At 35.6% G+C, this 18,794-nt stretch overlaps 1 protein-coding gene across 2 annotated transcripts; it reads right to left on the bottom strand.

Annotated features, from left to right (window-relative positions):
- Positions 1–527: 527 nt before the first annotated feature.
- LOC118437230 lies at positions 528–9,100 on the bottom strand. 2 transcript variants are annotated; one of them, XM_035856116.1, is made up of 9 exons: positions 8,738–9,100; positions 8,075–8,198; positions 7,837–8,007; positions 4,125–4,420; positions 3,095–3,268; positions 1,913–2,747; positions 1,600–1,843; positions 1,241–1,439; positions 528–987 (listed from the first exon to the last, which is right to left on the bottom strand). In XM_035856116.1, the coding sequence occupies exons 1-9, from the start codon at positions 9,030–9,032 to the stop codon at positions 887–889; spliced, it is 2,439 nt and encodes an 812-aa protein (XP_035712009.1). In that variant the 5' UTR covers positions 9,033–9,100; the 3' UTR covers positions 528–886. The 2 variants fall into 2 exon arrangements, with proteins under 2 accessions (XP_035712009.1, XP_035712010.1); XM_035856117.1 differs by having other exon boundaries at positions 8,075–8,195.
- Between the last annotated feature and the right edge of the window lie 9,694 nt (positions 9,101–18,794).

The following is an 18,794-nucleotide window of genomic DNA, read 5'->3' as shown; positions in this document are numbered from 1 at the left end:
TTTATATTTACGATTATGCTTATATTCACATGAACATCTTGGTCACCTTCAGGCTTAAACCTCTCCGCAATAGGAAATGGTGGTGTAATTACTCCAATATGCGATGTAAACATGTATTATTTTATAACGCTATTTAGTACTGTAATTGAGTTTTTCCAATTTTGTCTTTCATGCCCATATCTTGGTAATATCATATTCATTGTATTAAAAAAACACAAATGAACACTCACTTGGCGAGACAAATAAACGAAAACATGTATTTACCTATGTATGCATGCTAACTAAAACACCCCACATGATATGTATATACTTATAAAAATCGAACAATATTCAGATATATGTACATATGTACATACATACTTAAGATGCATTTCCACGATTTAGGTACAATTTTGAAGATTCCACGCTATCTGAATTGTTAAAGGTATTTGGTTATTCAGAAAAGTTATTATTAGAATTTAAAATAGGTTACAAGATTTCGAGTTTTTGGAACGTTCACATGAATTAAAAAAACTGGGATTAATAAATTAATTAATATAACTCCAATAACTTGTTTATTCTTGTATTTTTTGTTTGGGTTGCCATGAGCAAGTAACAATTGTGAATCACTGAGGGTATACATGATTCCTTATTGGGCTTATGTTACATACACTAATGTTGCCCATGGTTAAGACTAGCAACAAAAAATTTGAAGCTTCAATTATTTGTGGGTTGAATTCTTTGTAGTTCCACGATGCCCGGTCTTATCTGATCAGGGTTATATCAATATATAATGTAAGTGTATGTACGTCTCCTTCTACAACTGTGGAAAAACTATATTACAAATATTTTAGGATTAGGATGTTGTTAAAATTTGGGTAGACTTCAAATTGGACGAATGAAAATACTAAGCGTTGTGTAAATCTTGAAGTACTGCTCTTAAGTCGACTAATATGTGAGCATCGGCTGGTGGTGGAACACTTATTCCCGATGAGAGGTTCTTAGCAGCTGAAACACATTTAGAGCATATCTTAAAATTGTTGTACAACTGTATACATAAATACTGCACTATGAATAATACTTTAATATTATGTAGGTGCATATACATTTAATCCTTCTGCTAAACTTATACTAAATTGTCACCTTGGGGTAACGAAAGTACCATTTGCTAATTAAATCCGTATATATTATCATCCTGACAGATTAGACTATTCATACGTAAATGGTAGATCATTTTAATAATCGCAGGAGGAATATATACCTTGATATGCCCGGCTAACATTAAGATGCTTCTTGCAAGGAGAATGTCCCTGATCGCATCCTTTGACAGGATCAGCTGTTCCTATCAATATCTTCTTAGTAGTTTCGACATCTTTCACCGTTGGGTTAATCGAAATTAGATGCGTGAGCAATCCTGACACGGCAGGGGCCGCCAGTGAAGTTCCTTCCTCAAACGATACCTTAATATTAGCAAAATACTATCACAAGGATAAAAATGATACTGAAAATAAATATTTCAACCGAGCCTAGATCACGCGGCTAATTTGCTTAATATTATTAGTAAATTTAAATACTAAAGTCATATCTCCGAGTAGCATACTTATGACCATTAGCTCTTACACTATCATTGCGTCTTATGGCAAGATATTCTCCAAATGTCGCAATACTAGCGAGACATTTCCCACAGCTCGATTGGCTCCAAGAACCTTCCCAAGTCACTGAACCAACAGATATCACGCAATTCAGATCCGCAGGGGGGAGCAGAGCTGAGGAATTATCCCCATTCCCTGCAGAAACTATAGGTAGCACGTTTGAAATTTTGAATTCCTCTAAGAAGGCATTTTCCGACACAACTTGCTCACATCTGTTAGGTAAAAGTTAGAACTTTAGAGCCTTGTATAGCGAATCAAAATTAAATAATTTTACCATATACCCGTCTCCATACATCCGGTTGAAACTACAATTTACAATGTCCGCTTTATCCTTTCTTGCATACTGTAATCCAAGAGCTATAGCGTCATAGTTTCCCCCAGTGTTACTGTCCAGTACTTTAATTGGTAAAATTTCTGTTGAAGGGTGGCAACTACGGGATAAAACATAGCCCACTTTTGTACCATGACTATTAGTCGAATCGTCCGAGCATTTGACTAAAGCAGGACTAGCAACCATAGCGTTCCTCATGAGTGTGAAGCAACGTTTATTTGGTAAGTCGTCTAATCCAACGCCGGTATCTAACATTGCGACTTTAATCGTTCGTCTATTTTCTTGAGCTAATCCAAGAGCTCCTTGTAACCAATTTTTTACCACATTGTACCAACTTGTACCAAATCTAGCTTTAGAATGTAGTTGCGCAAATCGTTGAAAATATTCATCCGTGTTAGAGGATGATGTTTTTAGATCAAGTTTACACCCATAATCTGTATTTGTGTGGATGGATCCTTTCGCAATTTGCTGTGGATTGTCCACCACGAAGTTACACGTTACTGTGGAATCAGCGAGTAGTTTCAGGATGTCGAAGTCCATGTCGTAAACAATTAGCTGACGCAAAATGTCCAGTTTGGTTGTAATTAAGTGGGGAAAGGATTGTCTGATAGAATTTTGAATCTCTGACAACGATGCATTCTCCAAAGTTCGATAATCCTCTTCTGTTGAGGTGGTGGTCCGTGGAGGCGAAAAAAATATTACGACGGTCGTTGGCATTATTGCTAGAATTTCTTCAGAGATGATTAGTTTTTCATTGATTTTCCAGAATGCACGCCCAAGTCCGACTGTATAAAATTAGTCAATACTAAACTCCAAAGGAATATTTTACAAGACACATGGACACATGTTTTATAGACATATTAGTAAAAAAAATACAGTCCAGTAGTTTCCGTTAGTCTTTGAGTTTTAATTTAAACTAAAAATCGCGAGCAATATTGAAAGGAAATTTAAAAAATGCGTTAGTCGATTCTAATAAGATTGATTTTAGAGTACTTAAATTAGACCCATTTCTAGCCTACTTTACTAGATCATCAAAATGATTTATTCGAAAGATAATGAACCCAATTCAAATATTTAAGCATCAGAAAAACTAAAAAAGTATACACATATTTAAATTGAGAAAGTAGCTCACAAACTTGTTTCCATGTGATTATTTCGCGCCAGGTTTCTTCGATCATTTGCATGTTGGTATGCAAACCAAATGGAATGGACATTCTTTTGAAGCGTTCGTCTTTCTCTCTCGGCAAGATTGGAATCCTAACCAATTCCGATCTTTCAGCTTCCAGTGAGTGGTGTACGTCGATCTCTAATAATTAATAAATGTTTACTGAGTTTCAGATTTTTATCAATAAATAAATTTAAAGCAACAATTGGACTTAGGAGACCGCTAGAAATTTGCTCAGTAGTCAACTAGATTTATAATTAAACATTTAGTACCTCGTGTACACGGCTTAGTATAAATTGTTTTTTTCAACAGTTTTACAAATTGTGAATTTTTTGAAGGGAATGAAGGAGTGAGAATCAGATTTGTCAGTGAGTGAAGCTCACTCAGCCTTCCTTCACGCCAGTGAGGGGAGTGAAGGCCAACTTGGCTCGAGGTGAAAATGAGTGAAGTTGAGTAAAGGCAAATTCACTTGCACAGGTATGGAATTTTGAAGAACTTTTTGAAATTTTCAAATTTTCAAAAAATTTTGAAACTTCGAAAAAATTTTGAAATTTTGAAAAGGTTTAGCAATTTTGAAGAAATTTTGAAATTTTGGAACAATTATGAAATTTTGAAAAAATTAGAGGTGTGTAAGTTATTTGAAATTTGAAATCTCTGAAGACAAAATGTGTTCGATTTGATCGTTCAGCGGCCGACCTCTCCCTCTCTTGCAACCCGATGGTCATGCGCTCGTCACAAATATCGTCACAACGTTACGAAAAGTGAATTTTACACGGAAATTCCTTCAGTTCATTTAACAAGTCATGTACTGTGGTCATTTTGGTATAGGTGTCGACCTTCAACTCGTTGCGGTATGTTCCCTTGTAAGTATGAAGGTTGCGCTTCTCCGTTTTGGAATGATAAAGCGTTAAATAATATTTGCTTCTTAAGGGTATGACTTGGATAGTTGTGTACTATTTCCAAATATGCTGATAAATATTTTAGTCGTTGTACGAACCTTTAGTAGCTGCGAAACGTGTCAGATGATTTCGTAGGGAACCATAATTTGCCCTTTCTCCTTCTCGGGCTACCCAATGAATTAGGATATCGCGTAAAGCATCTACGGGTATACGGTTCTTTGATAACGTATACTTATCATTGATTAAGTGGCGTGGAACTTTCAGGGCGTCTGCCAATTCATATGTGTGGTACCCATTAAAAATATCACTTTTTCTGTCTTCCTCCATCAATATCCGAACAATGTCCTCCGCTGTAGAAGGACCATCCATTTTGTGTGTAGGGCGTCGTAACGTCCTATTGTAGGAACGAAATTCTTTATTCTGATGGAGCGGTCACAAATGTTAAAATGGAGACATCTGGTGATTGCGAATTGGGAATGACAGAAAGTTTTAAGTAATTTGAGAATCATCGTTGTTGGATAAGGTTCTCAAATAAATCATTAGACATCTTGTCACTTGAAGCCTGCAACTCAATTCGGCAGAAATGCAAATATTTAGTCTTAAAAGAAATGCCGCAGTGTATACACTCCGCGACAAAAGGTTAAAGGCACCCTGCGTCATGATCATATCCCTTGACCCCATGAACCACTGTCGAGGAATTATATTTTATTTAATAGCTAACTAATGTAAACAATTAAATAATATTTAACATCTACCAATTTAATTAGTACCAGGGGAAAATGAGACAAATTTCAAAAATCGGAAAATTCATGCGCGTCAAAAGGTTAAAGGCACTTCGTAAAAAGCACCCGAATTACATTTTTATAAATAATTTAGTAATGATCCATTTCACCATGATTGGTGATGACTTCAAACGCCTATTTGGAAAAGATTTAAACCGCTTGGTTATCTCAGATTGAGCTATTTTTCGCTATACCTTGCCAATAGCTTACTTTTGGTCATTTACAATGTTAAACTGCTTACTATTTCTATGTTAATGCTCCCTGGAGATTCTCTAGGATGCATACGTAAGGTGACTTTACAGGGTAATCCAAAATCCTTATCTTTGTCGCAGAAAATAAATCTTTCCTTAGCTCGATGTGTAGATGCTAGCGTTTTCTTGTTCAAAAATCCACACTGGATCACCAAACTATTTTTTGCGAGGGACATTTCGACTACTGCAGTTGTCACTAGACATCTTCGAACCGCTAAACGTGTTTTGGAAAGTTCCTCGTACCTAGCAGACAAGAAAATCGGCGACATGCATAGTTGATGAAACGTCACAAATTTGCAAGACCAAAAATCCCTAAGGAATACATGTTCCTGTATAAGAATTAGATAAAATTATTCTTATTGATACAAATAAGTTCAATTGACCTGGTCCATATGCATTACCCAGCTACTGGCATGATCTTGACATACACGAAGTCGATGCTCTCAAAACGTCAAATGTGATTAGGCAGCATTATGGTATAGGTGGCTATTGGATCCGAGAAAAAAATGACACAGTTTTCTACATCACAGAAATGAATTTGAACACTTATAAGAAATGTTGGAAAACACAAATTTTGATGAAGGAAAGCATTTGGGTGATCAAGTGTGAATTTTTGAACAAGAAAACGCAAGCATCCACACAACGAGCCAAGCAAAGATTTATTTTCTGCGACAAAGATAAGGATTTTGGATTACCCTGTAAAGTCACCTTACGTATGCATCCTAGAGAATCTTCAGGGAGCATTAACATAGAAATAGTAAGCAGTTTAACACCGTAAATGACCAAAAGTAAGCTATTGGCAACGTATAGCGAAAAATATCTCAATCTGAGATAACCAAGAGGTTTAAATCTTTTCCAAATAGGCGTTTGAAGTCATCACCAATCGTGGTGAAATGGATCATTACTAAATTATTTTTTAAAATGTAATTTGGGTTCTTTTTACGAAGTGCCTTTAACCTATTGACGCGCATGAATTTTCCGATTTTTGAAATTTGTCTCATTTTCCCCTTGTACGAATTAAACTGGTAGATTTTAAGTATTATTTAATTGTTTACATTAGTTAGCTATTAAATAAAATATAATTCGTCGACCGTGGTTCATGGGGTCAAGGGATATGATCATCACGCAGGGTGCCTTTAGCTTTTGTCGCGGAGTGTAGCAGGAAATATGGAAGTAAATACGAGTTTGACACGAGTAGTTTTCATTGCCTTAATATCTTAAATTGTTCATCTATTTTTAATGCTTCCGAATTTTCAATTAAGTTTTTTGGAATATTAAATCAACTATTACTTCGTTAGCTAGCAAAAATGTTTCGGTTAAAATTTTTTTTAAGAATTATTTTGGGGCAAATATTCTGCGGTTTGATGACAAATAGTTGTGCGTTTAAATGCCAGATACCTCCTTCGTGAGCTGTCGGGCAGAGGTGAGATGGGCCAAAATTCTTTAAAACCCAATCCGCCCATGCCCTACTCGAACTGAATTTTGGTTTAGCCTGACTTCGATGAACACGATTCACAATCAAGGTCTTGCAACGTATGCTCACAGATTTGGGCCAAACTGGCGTCAATATATCACAAATATAATTTGTGTGAAATTGCAAATGGAACTATCCGCCAAGGCGCATGTTTGGCGGAGATATTTGCAATCAAAGCAGAAAAAATGTGCAGGAAATTTGGAAAATGAACAATTTTCCAGCCTTGGGGGTACGTTCTCTCCTAATTCTATACAAATATCTCCGAGAAACCTGCGCATTGGCAGATGGTGCCATCTGCAAATTTCATACTAATTATATTTGTGATCAATTGACGCTAGTTTGGACCAAAGCTGTGAGCATACGTTGGGAGACCTTCATTGCCACTCGGGCGCCCATCTAACCTCTACAATCAGACTATCGCCAAAACATTATCTACATATTTCTAATATAGCATTTGACAAATCTTCGGTTTAAAATGGGAGAAAATTTCTTACTACCCACGGATTGTTAGTGTTTCATTGGAGACCAGAAAAATAAGTAGGAAGTCTGGTTTGGGGTTAAAAATATTTTAAAATTGTAGCATTTGCAGCCATCTATATAGGTATACCGTAGAACCTCTATTTATAGCCGGGACTAAAATCCAAAACTGAGGGTCACGGACCCGGCTAAAATTAGAGACCGGCTATAATTAGAGACCCGGCTAAATTTATTGCTCCAAAAATTTTAGATGTTACAAAATCAAATATAATTCATGTTGACTCAATTTGAGTTTCCTAATTTAGCAAGATTAGCCATAAGTAAACCATGGGGCCGTCCATAAATTACGTAACGCAAGAGGGGGGGAGGGGGGGGTCTAGAAAATCGCGATTTTTGCGTTACGTAATTTATGGACGGCCCCCATTCACTTTTAATTTACATCTTGAAACGAAGTTTAGCAGGTTTTTTAAATTTTCTGTCATGATTATATTCATTATTAACCTGAAATTAATAGGAAAAAATTAGTAGTTCAACTTATTCGTTGATTGGCATAATGTGCAACACTTTTCTTTAATGTACTATGAACAGGGACATAGTGGACAAGACAGGTCATAAGTAGAGACCCGGCCATGATTGGGGACCCGGCTAAAATTTTTAAAATCTTGGTCTCTAGACCCGGCTATATTTGGAGACCGGCTATAATTAGAAGAGGGCTATAAATAGAGGTTTTACGGTAAGCAGCCAACAATCTAGGTAAGTGTTCAACTTTCTCGAGTATTGGTTTGGGGCCAAACTGTATTCTGCGCCGGCGCATCAAAAATTATACCTGATAAAGGCGGTGGTTAAAATTACAATAGTGCCTAGCATTGCGCTGAGCTCTAAAATAACTCCAGGGTGAAAAATAGTACAGACGACGCCGACAGCGGCTGCAAGAGCGACCACACGGACGCTGGCGAGGGCATATAGTCGGAGACGTGGACTTCTTATATCATCAGCACTAAATTGACAAAATTAATGATGATAAATCCCTCTGGCCAATCCATCTTGTAAAAATAACTTATTACTTAATAATATTTTGCGTGTCTGTGTCCATTTCTGTGTCGTGAGGAGAAAGAGTGCGTCGAGATAATTCAGAGCTCTTATCCCATTCTTTCGTTTCGAGTCTTTCAATCCGTAAGCTAAATTCTTCTAATGAATAAATATGAATTAATTTTCAGATTTCCATAAAAAATTATGACATTTTACCTTGCGAGACCATTATCTTTAATATTCCAGTATACTTTACCGGATAAATTTATAATAAGACTTGTGCAATACCTACCTAGTATATATGTATAAATATATAATACTCATACATTATGAGGCATATACGTATTATATCTTTAGGCACGTACATTTTATCATAAAATCCTAAAGTAAACTGTGGCCGACACATTGAAGTTGTACAGATACGCAGGATATCCCCCACGTTTTAAAATTGACGCAGGTTGCGCCTGGCTCAGCTCGAAACGATAATCAACGAACGAGCCAGATAAATTAGAAATGAGCTTAAGTGCGAAAGCGTACTAAACGACTAGTTAACCTGTCCTGGTTAAATTGTTTAAACTAGCTTAACACGACTGCATGCCTATAACTTTGAAGGTTACGCTTATCCCTTTTAGAGTTGTAAAGCGTTAAATAATATTGAGTTCCAAATATGTGATACATATTTAAGTCGTTTTTCGAACCTTTATTAACTGCGAAACGTGTCAGATGATCTCGTAGGGAACTATAAGTTGCCTTTTCTCCTTCTCGGGCTGCCCAATGAGTTAGGATATAGCGTAAAGCATCTTCGGGTATACGGTTCTTTGATAACTTATACTTTTCATTGATTAAGTGGCGTGGAACTTTCAGGGCGTCTGCCAATTCATATGTGTGGTACCCATTAAAAATATCACTTTTTCTGTCTTCCTCCATCAATATCCGAACAATGTCCTCCGTAGTATGGAAATCTTCCATCTTGGGTATACGGACTAATGACATTCTATAAGTGGGATTTGTTTATATTTCTGACGGAGTAAGAATAATTATCAATGCTGGCACAATGACGAAGTCTTATTATCAAATGGCAGATTTTGTTCTGCAATTTGAGAATCATCGTTATTTGATAAGGTTCTCAAATGCTTATCAGTACACATCCATTGTATCACTTGAAGCCTGGAATCCACCTCGGCATAACTGCAAATATTTAGTATGGAAATGACATACGAAAATGACATGACGTGTTAATCATATGATTTCGACAATTCGTAGTGTAGAGTAAACGTCCGAGATAAGAGGGCCAGATTTTATCGCAAGTTAGCATTGGTCAAATTGTAAAACAATCTGCTGAAAAATCCACGTCGGCACTGGTAGCCAGATCATTGCTATTTGTTTAAGAATGCCATAAATTTGCACAGATAATTTTTATGATTTCATGATCATAAAAATACCATGCTCCTTTTGTGTGGCGATGAAATTACCCATTGTGAAACAGAGTTTAACATTATAGTTTAACATTTTAGTTTGTAGACTATTATATCATGTAAAAAAATAGAAAAAAACATGTGGTCATTAAGCAGAGGGAGTTGAGGCGTTGCTTAATCCCTACCCTGATGGCATAAATGTAAAGTCCTCCTCCGAAGAAGAGACACCGCCCTGGGACAGCGTTTTAGGCATTTAATTTTAAAACACCAGAAATCTCTATTTTCCGTCACTACGACACCCTTTTGCATGTTTATATGTATGATGCATGACCATGAAATCGAAATATGCCAATCCTTGTTCATGCTGTGACTATTTTTTAGATAGTTTTAGTTTATCACGGTATGTACGAAAAATATAACTTCGGAAAATATTTTTGCTAATAAAAGCTCATTGGCATAAAAAAAAGTTTAACACTATATAATTGTAGACATTTAGAGTAAGAGGAGGCAGAAGCGAATTAACCTCATTTTAGTACAGGCATGAGTTTATTACCGAAAATTCAAACGAGCTAAATTCTCGGATTCTTGTACATACATAAATATATGTATGTACTGAATATATGCATGTATGTAAATATGTATGACAAGGATTACCATTTTTTTAAATTTTGGAATGTTCATCTACTCGACCAAGATCAATTCAAGAGTTTATTACGAAAACATCGCAGCTAATTTTCAATCGAGAGGAAAAAAACAATGTTAACATATGAGACGTATTATGGGAAATGTTCCATTCTACGTTGCATCGATTTCTTCGAATTAAATATAAAAATTTGCAAGTAGAGTTCCGGGTACAACCGTCAATTTACCATAGTTATTTTTGAATTATATTCAACCACCCCCCTTTTAAAAATTGAGAAAAGAAACTGAGAAAAATGAGAAATCCAATGTACACTCGGGACAGCAAGAATTAGACCCCAACTTGCATTTGCAATTCTAATGTCCCCATGCATACGGACATTTTGATGCATCAAAAGTTTAAAAATTCGAAAATTGGCGGTTTTTTGACCTACACATAAATCCTTCAAAAAGTCATGGTCCTACCCATTTTGAGTCTGACAACCTGATGCCAGAATTTTCTCCATTAGAAGAGCTATATTTTCAGCTTTTGTTGCCCCACTGAAAATGCGTCGGACCACGAGATTTTTGGGGTCAAAGTTTCTGTGGGAGTGGCTTATACAACAAGAGCCGTAACAAACTCTGGCCACTAATGAGTGCTGAGAGAGAGAAACAGAGTGAGAAAATGGATCGCGCATACGATCCTAACGCACGATGGTGGTGGATACCCACCGCCAACCACTTTTCTCACTCTGTCTCACCTTCTCCTGCGAAATGTGGGAAATGATTTTGTGTTACATTTGGCCTGGTTTTTATCATATGTCAAAAAGGTACAGAATTATGCAGCCTATACATACATAGTAATCATAAATGAAATAATTGTTTTAATGTGCATGTATCTATGAACTATAAAGCATGATATGTTGTAGAAATGTATAAGGTCAAGTATTTCCCACTTGATGGGGTTTGATCTTATTTTGCTAAAAATGTAATGGACTGATTTTGCGTGAACAAATAAATCCTCATTATTATTATCTACGTATGTGCATACATATTTATATATTTTCAATAACTTTGTACACCTAATTTCAACGAGCTTAAGTAAGCCATAAGAAGGTGGGCACGGTTGTAATTTCTAGTTTTGGTTTTGGTGTAACACACAATTTCTGAAGTCAAATATACATACCTATGCACATACATTTACATATCTTGCATACAAATTTTTTTGACTGTAGTTTCATTTTGCATCAAAGGTGCAGAATAAGCCGAAGAAGGTGTACACAAACTTCGGTACCAATAGTGGAAAATATTCGACTATTATCCATGGGATCTGAAAACGCGGTGTTCAGAAATCTCAATTGCTCCTGCCAGTTATCCTGTAGTTTTGGTGCGTTTTGCATCGATTGTCCCAATTGTTTTGCACCGTACTTTTAGTGAATGTGCAAGGAGCGAACAAACTGCACTCGAACCGAAATTATGTCAACCTGTTGCAATGATGTTGAGGTACAAATATGTACTGCTCCTTACCGTTATTTTCTTGTCTCTAAAATTCAGCACAATTGGACACCTGCATAAAATTTGGATAGATTTATCTAACATCTTGTGATAAAAAAACTGGTTGAATAAAAACCACCACTTTTAAGTAGGTTTTACCTGCATTCTGGTACTTGAAACTTGTCAAAGTTCATGTTTCATAACAATTAATTAGACTAGTCAGTGGCCGCAGAAGTGTGGAGACACATCATCTGCCCACATCATCTGCCCACATATGCATCTTACATACATTGCAACCTTTGGAACGCTGATGCAAATGTGACATCAGCATTTCAAAGGTCAAGGGATTCAAAATACATAGATTTAGGTTTCATAAGTATCTCGCCTCTCATGTGTGTCTAAACCATATTGTGTGGAGGAGGAGATCATGATGGGGAAGAGAAGATAGGAATGAGGAGCACAGAATGATACCTACGTCATCATGATCATGAAGGCGTGGTTTGTGCATATGTAGCGTAAGTAAAGGTAGTGATTAAGAAGTCGTGGCTTATGTGATCACGTATATATAGAGTAAGCAGAGAAAAGGAAAAGAAGAGTGTAGTTTTAGGTTCAGGATCAGCAGGTTTAGTTTAGTGATCATCAAGATCAAGTTCAAGGTTTCACATCTTCGAAAACTTAATAATAAGTTCCCGTCTAGATAATTAGTTAAAATATTAAATATAGCATTAGCTCTCCCACGTATTAATAATACGAGCATTTCTGTAAAGGCAATATTTTTCAGTCGGTATTGATGTAAATAAATTTATTAATAATTCTTATAAAAAAGTGAGTTTCTACTACGAATTTATTGCACAACGTCACAAAGAAAAGGGGCATCCGCGAAAGTGGGTATGAATCTGGACACGCAATCCCACAATAGAATAGGGAGCGTTACAACATAAACTACACCCTCCCCTATCTTGCAATTTTAATGTCCTCGGATGTCCCCATAGCTTCTGGGGCAACTGCGACTAGTTTACCCCTTCATGCTTGCAGCATTCTTGCCCAGCTCCCTATAAAACTTGTCGCATTTGCTGAATTTTTCATCCTAACTTAAAGTCTACACTCAAAAAATGATGAAAAAAGTAAGTAAGATTTTTGAAGTTATCTCCCAAATTTTTTTTTTTTTTACAAAATCTGGAATCCTGGTTACTAAAATTTGTGAATTCAATTTACATTCATTTTGGTTTTGTTAATTTTTGATTTTATTTGAAAGAGGAATGGTAGTTTTAGACAAGATTATTTTGAGGTGGATTCAATCCACTAGATTGTGATTTTAACATTTTTATAAAACTCGAAGTTCTCGTGGTTAAAGTGCCACAACGTTTTGCAAAAACTAGTTTCTGACTACAATTTTAGTAAACAATTAATTGTCTACTATTAAAAGTGACGAATTAAAAAAAATGTATAACCAAACTCGCCAATACAGAAATAAATACGTGCACTCTTAAGTAGTAACCCTAGGTTACTAACCCGGTATTAATCCAGAGTTGTTTTAAATACCTCAAAAGTATTTAAATACTTCATTTCTAAATACTTGAATATTTGAGTGGTATTTAAGTATTAAATACTTAAATAACTGAATTCATTTTAAATATTTAAATACTAAATACTTAAATACTCGTATTTTGACAAGGTATTTAAATACTCAATTACTTAAATACCGGAATATACCTTAAGTATTTAAGTACTAGTTATTTAAATACTCTTTAAATATTATTTAAATAGTGGTAACATCTGAATTACCAACTCTTAATAGTTTAGATCTGTACTCTCAAGTATAATCGCCAACAAACAATATGAGGTAGCCTTAAAACAAATCATTTGCTTAAAAGTTGAGCTTTAAGGCTTGCTTAACTACTAGAAATGTTTGGAAATATTTGTGAAAATTAGACTAAATATGTGGAATTAATAATTTATGTTACGAGCTGAAAATGAGTAACAAATGTGAATAAGCATATAAAAGCTAAAATACAAATTATTTCTTTAAATTTTCAATTGAACTAAAATTGTCACTCATATTTGACTAACAATGCAAGTCTTTTACGTGTACAACTCAGATCAGGTTGGGACCAATTTTATTTTGTTCACCACAAAAAATAAGCATACCCGTAGTTTTTCATTTTTCATAATGCGCTAATTTGAGCGCGGGGCGCGAATTTTAAAACATTTTTCAGCCAAAACCTCGGCTTTTAAAAATTCTGCAACTTTTCGAATTTTAGCCCGAATCCAAAAATTCGAAAACATGTCTCTTCAGAATGAATTACCTGACTTATGAAAAATCCCATTGTCTCGAAATTTGATTTTCAAAATTTTTTGCCAGTTTTTGAAATTCATTAAAATTATAAACTCTTTCGAATTTTTAAATTTTCAAAAAATTATGCATGTAGATTTTTCATAAGTCAAGTAAGTCATTCTGAAGACACATGTTTTCGAATTTTTGGATTCGCCCTAAAATTGGAAAAGTTACAGAATTTTTAAAAAACGAGGTTTTGGCTGAAAAATGTTTTAAAATTCGCGCCCCGCGCTCAAATTAGCGCATTATGAAAAATGCAAAAATACGGGTATGTTTATTTTTTGTGGTGAACAAAATAAAATTGGTCTCGACCAGATCTGAGTTGTACACGTAAAAGACTTGCATTGTAAGTTTCAAATATTTTGAGACACGAGTTGCAATAAACTGCTTGATTTTGCTCCTATAAAATCAATCTATACCTCAGAACACAAAATGAGTGCTATAATTCGTTAATTAACAACGTCCGTAATCCGAGTTTTGCATCATGTAGAAGAAAATTAATATTTAAATAATTAATTTTTAAATACTTGCAATATTTAAAGTATTTAAATACTAAGTAGTTAAATACATTTTATGCTCTCAGGTACTTAAATAATAAATACTAAATACTTGAAATTCAGTATTTAGATTTTAAATAATAAATACTAAATACCCAAATCCGGTATTTAAATACTGATCTTAAATACCAAAGTATTTAAATACAACAACTCTGTATTAATCGTCACCAAACGGTGTGAATTTGTGACTTCGCCGCGCTGTGATAATGTTTCCCCCCCAAAAAAATGGTGATATAATTAACACCAGCCAGTGACAATTTGTCTCCATGCGTGAAAGATTTATCACCATGCGGTTAAAAATATTTTCACCATTTGATGGAATCACAATTGAACACTGCGTGTTTAAGATTTACACCGGATTTTTAAGAGTGTGCCTTCTTTTGTAGGTAAAGATATTTGTCGTGACGATATTTTTTATGGCGGTGGGACGACTCCGTGTTGGGACTGCACCATTATTATTCTCGTCATCAAAGATTGAATCCAACTCACATGTCACTTCCGAGCAAAACGCGGGAGGATTTGAGGCGCACGATGATTTCCAACTTGAACGAAAAATGACGGCGTTAACGCTAATAATCCAGTCAGAGAATGTCAGAGATACTGTCGGTGATACTGTGATACATGGGACGATTCCCGACTGCTCCTTGTGCTCAAGGTATTCACAATTTTTGTTTGAATCCACTAGAACCCCAGATGAAGGATTCATCATATTTTTGTTTAAAACTCATGTTTAAAACTTTGGTGCCGCAACGTGGCGTCACATTTGCCAGACTTGAATGTTTTCAATTAAAAAAAAAACCTCAATAACTTTTGAAATCTTGGACGAATTAATCAAAATTTTTGACCAAAATCACGACAAACAGTTCAGGTTGTCATTATTTTGTTTGTTTATTTGCAATGATATTTGTATAAGCATGATGAGAAATTGTTCGAAAATTCAGTTTTTAATTTTTCGCATCCTGCCACGGCCTCAAAAATAAGTTGTACAGGAAAATATTTATGAGTTAATCCTTCAACTAGAGCGCTAGCAGATTCAGAAAAAAAACAAGGTGGGTTCCCTGGAAACCAGGATCAATCAGGAACGGTCCCTTGTTAGTGAGGAATTTAAGAATCCGTGATAATTTGGGCTTTTCAATTTTTACATTTTAAGATATCCCCAATTTCAAGCAACATTGGTTCCAGAACGCCGAGGCAATTCGTAATTTACGGTGGGTGGTAAGCAATTGTGGACAAACGTAGTTAAACCTGGGTGGTTTAAATGTCATGCTACACTGGAAAATTTTGAAAAGGGAAAAGCCCCTAAATCTCCATCAGTTACAAGATTTTGGACTGAGATTTTTATTAAAAATGATGAAACACTGATGACAAAATTTCTAAAATGCTGAATTTTAGAGACAACATTTCTGTAACTACTTATTTAATGGAAATTTACGAATTTTATCCATTAGAGAATTTTCCATTGTGGGGGTGGCATTTAAACAACCCTGTAAACATATTTCCAACTAGAAGTATCCGTACTATTCCGTACTAATTTTGAACGAGCTCGTATGTTCACATCGCTACATAATTTTGAAGATTTTTTCTAGCTGATTGGCTGAAATTTTGAAGCGAGTAATTTGATTAAATTTACTCTGGTCAAAATCCAAGAAAACCACTTCATGATTACTCATTGTAGATACATATTTAAGTTTTATCCTACGAGACATGTAAGCTCGAAAATGAAATTTCAAGTCAAAATGGTCTCCCATCGTTGCTGTTTTCCTACCATTACTAAGGAAACGTCCCTATATTACGTCATCGAAAAGGTGGGTGGGTGGTTTGGTTTTGGGTCGCCTATCTTACTCGTGTTAAGCTTAAGATGAGTAGAATAGGGAAAATGGAAGGGGTGAAAAATTAGCATTTTTTTGATGACGTAATATGTGAACGTTCCCTTATTCGAAGTAGTACCGAATGTTTTGCGTAAATTTAGTAGATAAAATTCATAATTTGCATTTTGTTGTTTTATGTATGTAGTTCATCCGCAAATTATGGGTCAGGATGGAACCGAGCTGAAAATTTCAATGTCGCCTCGTGCAGCCAAGTTAGCCAGGCTAGCCAATCATACCACGTCAACCCCACGCAGGCGGGTCAATTGAATAGGGCGCTTTGCAAGAAATATTGCACGCCACAGTTTAAATGCAGTCCATGATTTTGTATGTTACGAATCACTCTTGATAACCGTTGTTAATGGTCACCGAATCACAAAAGATATTTATAACTATACAGGGTGGTTAAAATGTTATGCTAAATACAATGGACAGTACATTACTGGCGGGACTATTACAGTCCCACCTGGGGACACTTAAGACAGTGTAGAATCCGAAATTTCAGCTTCCTAGCTCAAACAATGGCGAAAAAATCGCCGTACTACACTGTAAATAAAGTTGAGCAAAATTGCCACCAAAGCAACTATTGAGTAAAATTTACCCTGACAAAGGTAAAATTTACTCAAGGTTGAGCAAAAATCTTTCAACATTGAGTAAATTTTACCTTTGTCAGGGTAAATTTTACTCAATAGTTGCTTTGGTGGCAATTGTACTCAAAATTGAGTAAATTTGAATCAAATTTGTTTAGAGTGTACGAACCCTAGTCTAGATAACAAAAACGGCCATTGCGGAGGGTTGTAATAACTTTATTTCGAAATTTTTTTTCCTATTACACTAATTTCATGTCATTTAATTGACCTATTTTTGATGGAAATTCAAAAATAAAAAATCCAGCTGCCAAGGCTTCAAGATTTTGTATCGGAACCGTCATATCCAAATTAACGTTAGCTCGGTAAATAGTAAAGTCTACGCTGAATTTAAAAATGATACAAATACGTTTCTACAAAACTTTTTCAACCATTTCGAGCTTTCATTCAGGCTAAATATTTCGGATTTTTTAAATATAAAAAATTAATTTTTGAAAGTGGAAAGTTTTTGAAGTTGAGATTTTGTAAAGAATGAATGTGACACACTTGAGGCAAGGTAAAGGCTCGAACATGTATGTACATGACTAGGTTCATATAAACCGGTACATGGTGTGGCATGAGTTGTGGAGAAACCAAAAACGCTCTTACACGTGTCTAATAAAATGAAAAATTAGTGTACACGTGCATCAGCGTTTTTTCTCAAGGTGCCCCAAGTTTTTCATATAGCCCCAAATGGTGGGAAAAATCATTCTGGCGCTACTTGTACGCTAATTTCCTCCAAACCTGGCATACGGCCCTCATATCGGATTGTCCAGAGCGTCTCGGTGAATGGGCCACCTAGGTTGAAATTGGTAATGCCAATTACCTGACAATTTTGTCAATTTTTTTCGTTTTTTCGAAGTATTTTCGAAATTTATTAAATGGTATCTTTCTACCCTCATATCTCTACAGAAACCCTATATTCTGCATCTAATGCCGTTTCATAGATCCTCCTAGCTCAAATATTAAGGGTACTTCGTAGGAAGATCGATTTTGATAGAAGTTTCCAGCAAGTACCCATAATACTAATTTTCTATACTAGTGTTAGTTCGATTTACCCCAATTTTTGATACGTTCAACATATTTGGTAGGAGAACAATTGTTAATTGCAAAAAAGGGAAAAATCGGCCTGCGTGACCTTGTTTCAGGGGTCAGGAGGAAACTTCGGACAGTAAAGTCTCACATAACCCCATAACTGGGGTATCGTTGGAAAGGTTTCGGCATACGGAATAAGAATATATATACTTTGTGGGGTCTGGGATCACCCTCTGATTGTTTACAGAACAATGAGCATTATTGAGTTTTATTTTTCCAGGGATACAGCCGTTCGGACAGAAGCAGATTGAGAACTAACATGGCAGTAGATTGATGAAAACTCGAAAATACTCTTATGACCCTGGAGCAACAGAGAGCAGTCATAGACCCTATAAAGTATATATATTCTTATTCCGTATGCCGAAACCTTTCCAACGATACCCCAGTTATGGGGTTATGTGAGACTTTACTGTCCGAAGTTTCCTCCTGACCCCTGAAACAAGGTCACGCAGGCCGATTTTTCCCTTTTTTGCAATTAACAATTGTTCTCCTACCAAATATGTTGAACGTGTTATGTATGCATTTAGAGGAGAGATGAGAGAGGAAGATCGATTTTGATAGAAGTTTCCAGCAAGTACCCATAATACTAATTTTCTCCACTAGTGTTAGTTCGATTTACCCCAATTTTTGATACGTTTGTTAGGTATATACGTAGTGTTAGGTACATACATAGTATGCAAAATGCAATGTAATAATGCAACCACAATTATTATTAATAAAGCCTTCCTAAACTACACATCTCTCCTCTCT

Source organism: Folsomia candida, unplaced genomic scaffold (genome assembly GCF_002217175.1).
Source record: "Folsomia candida strain VU population unplaced genomic scaffold, ASM221717v1 Fcan01_Sc012, whole genome shotgun sequence".
NCBI classification, from domain to species: Eukaryota; Metazoa; Arthropoda; class Collembola; order Entomobryomorpha; family Isotomidae; genus Folsomia; species Folsomia candida.
Note: the sequence above shows the minus strand (reverse complement) of the source record. Positions and strands in the feature narration are given on the sequence as shown.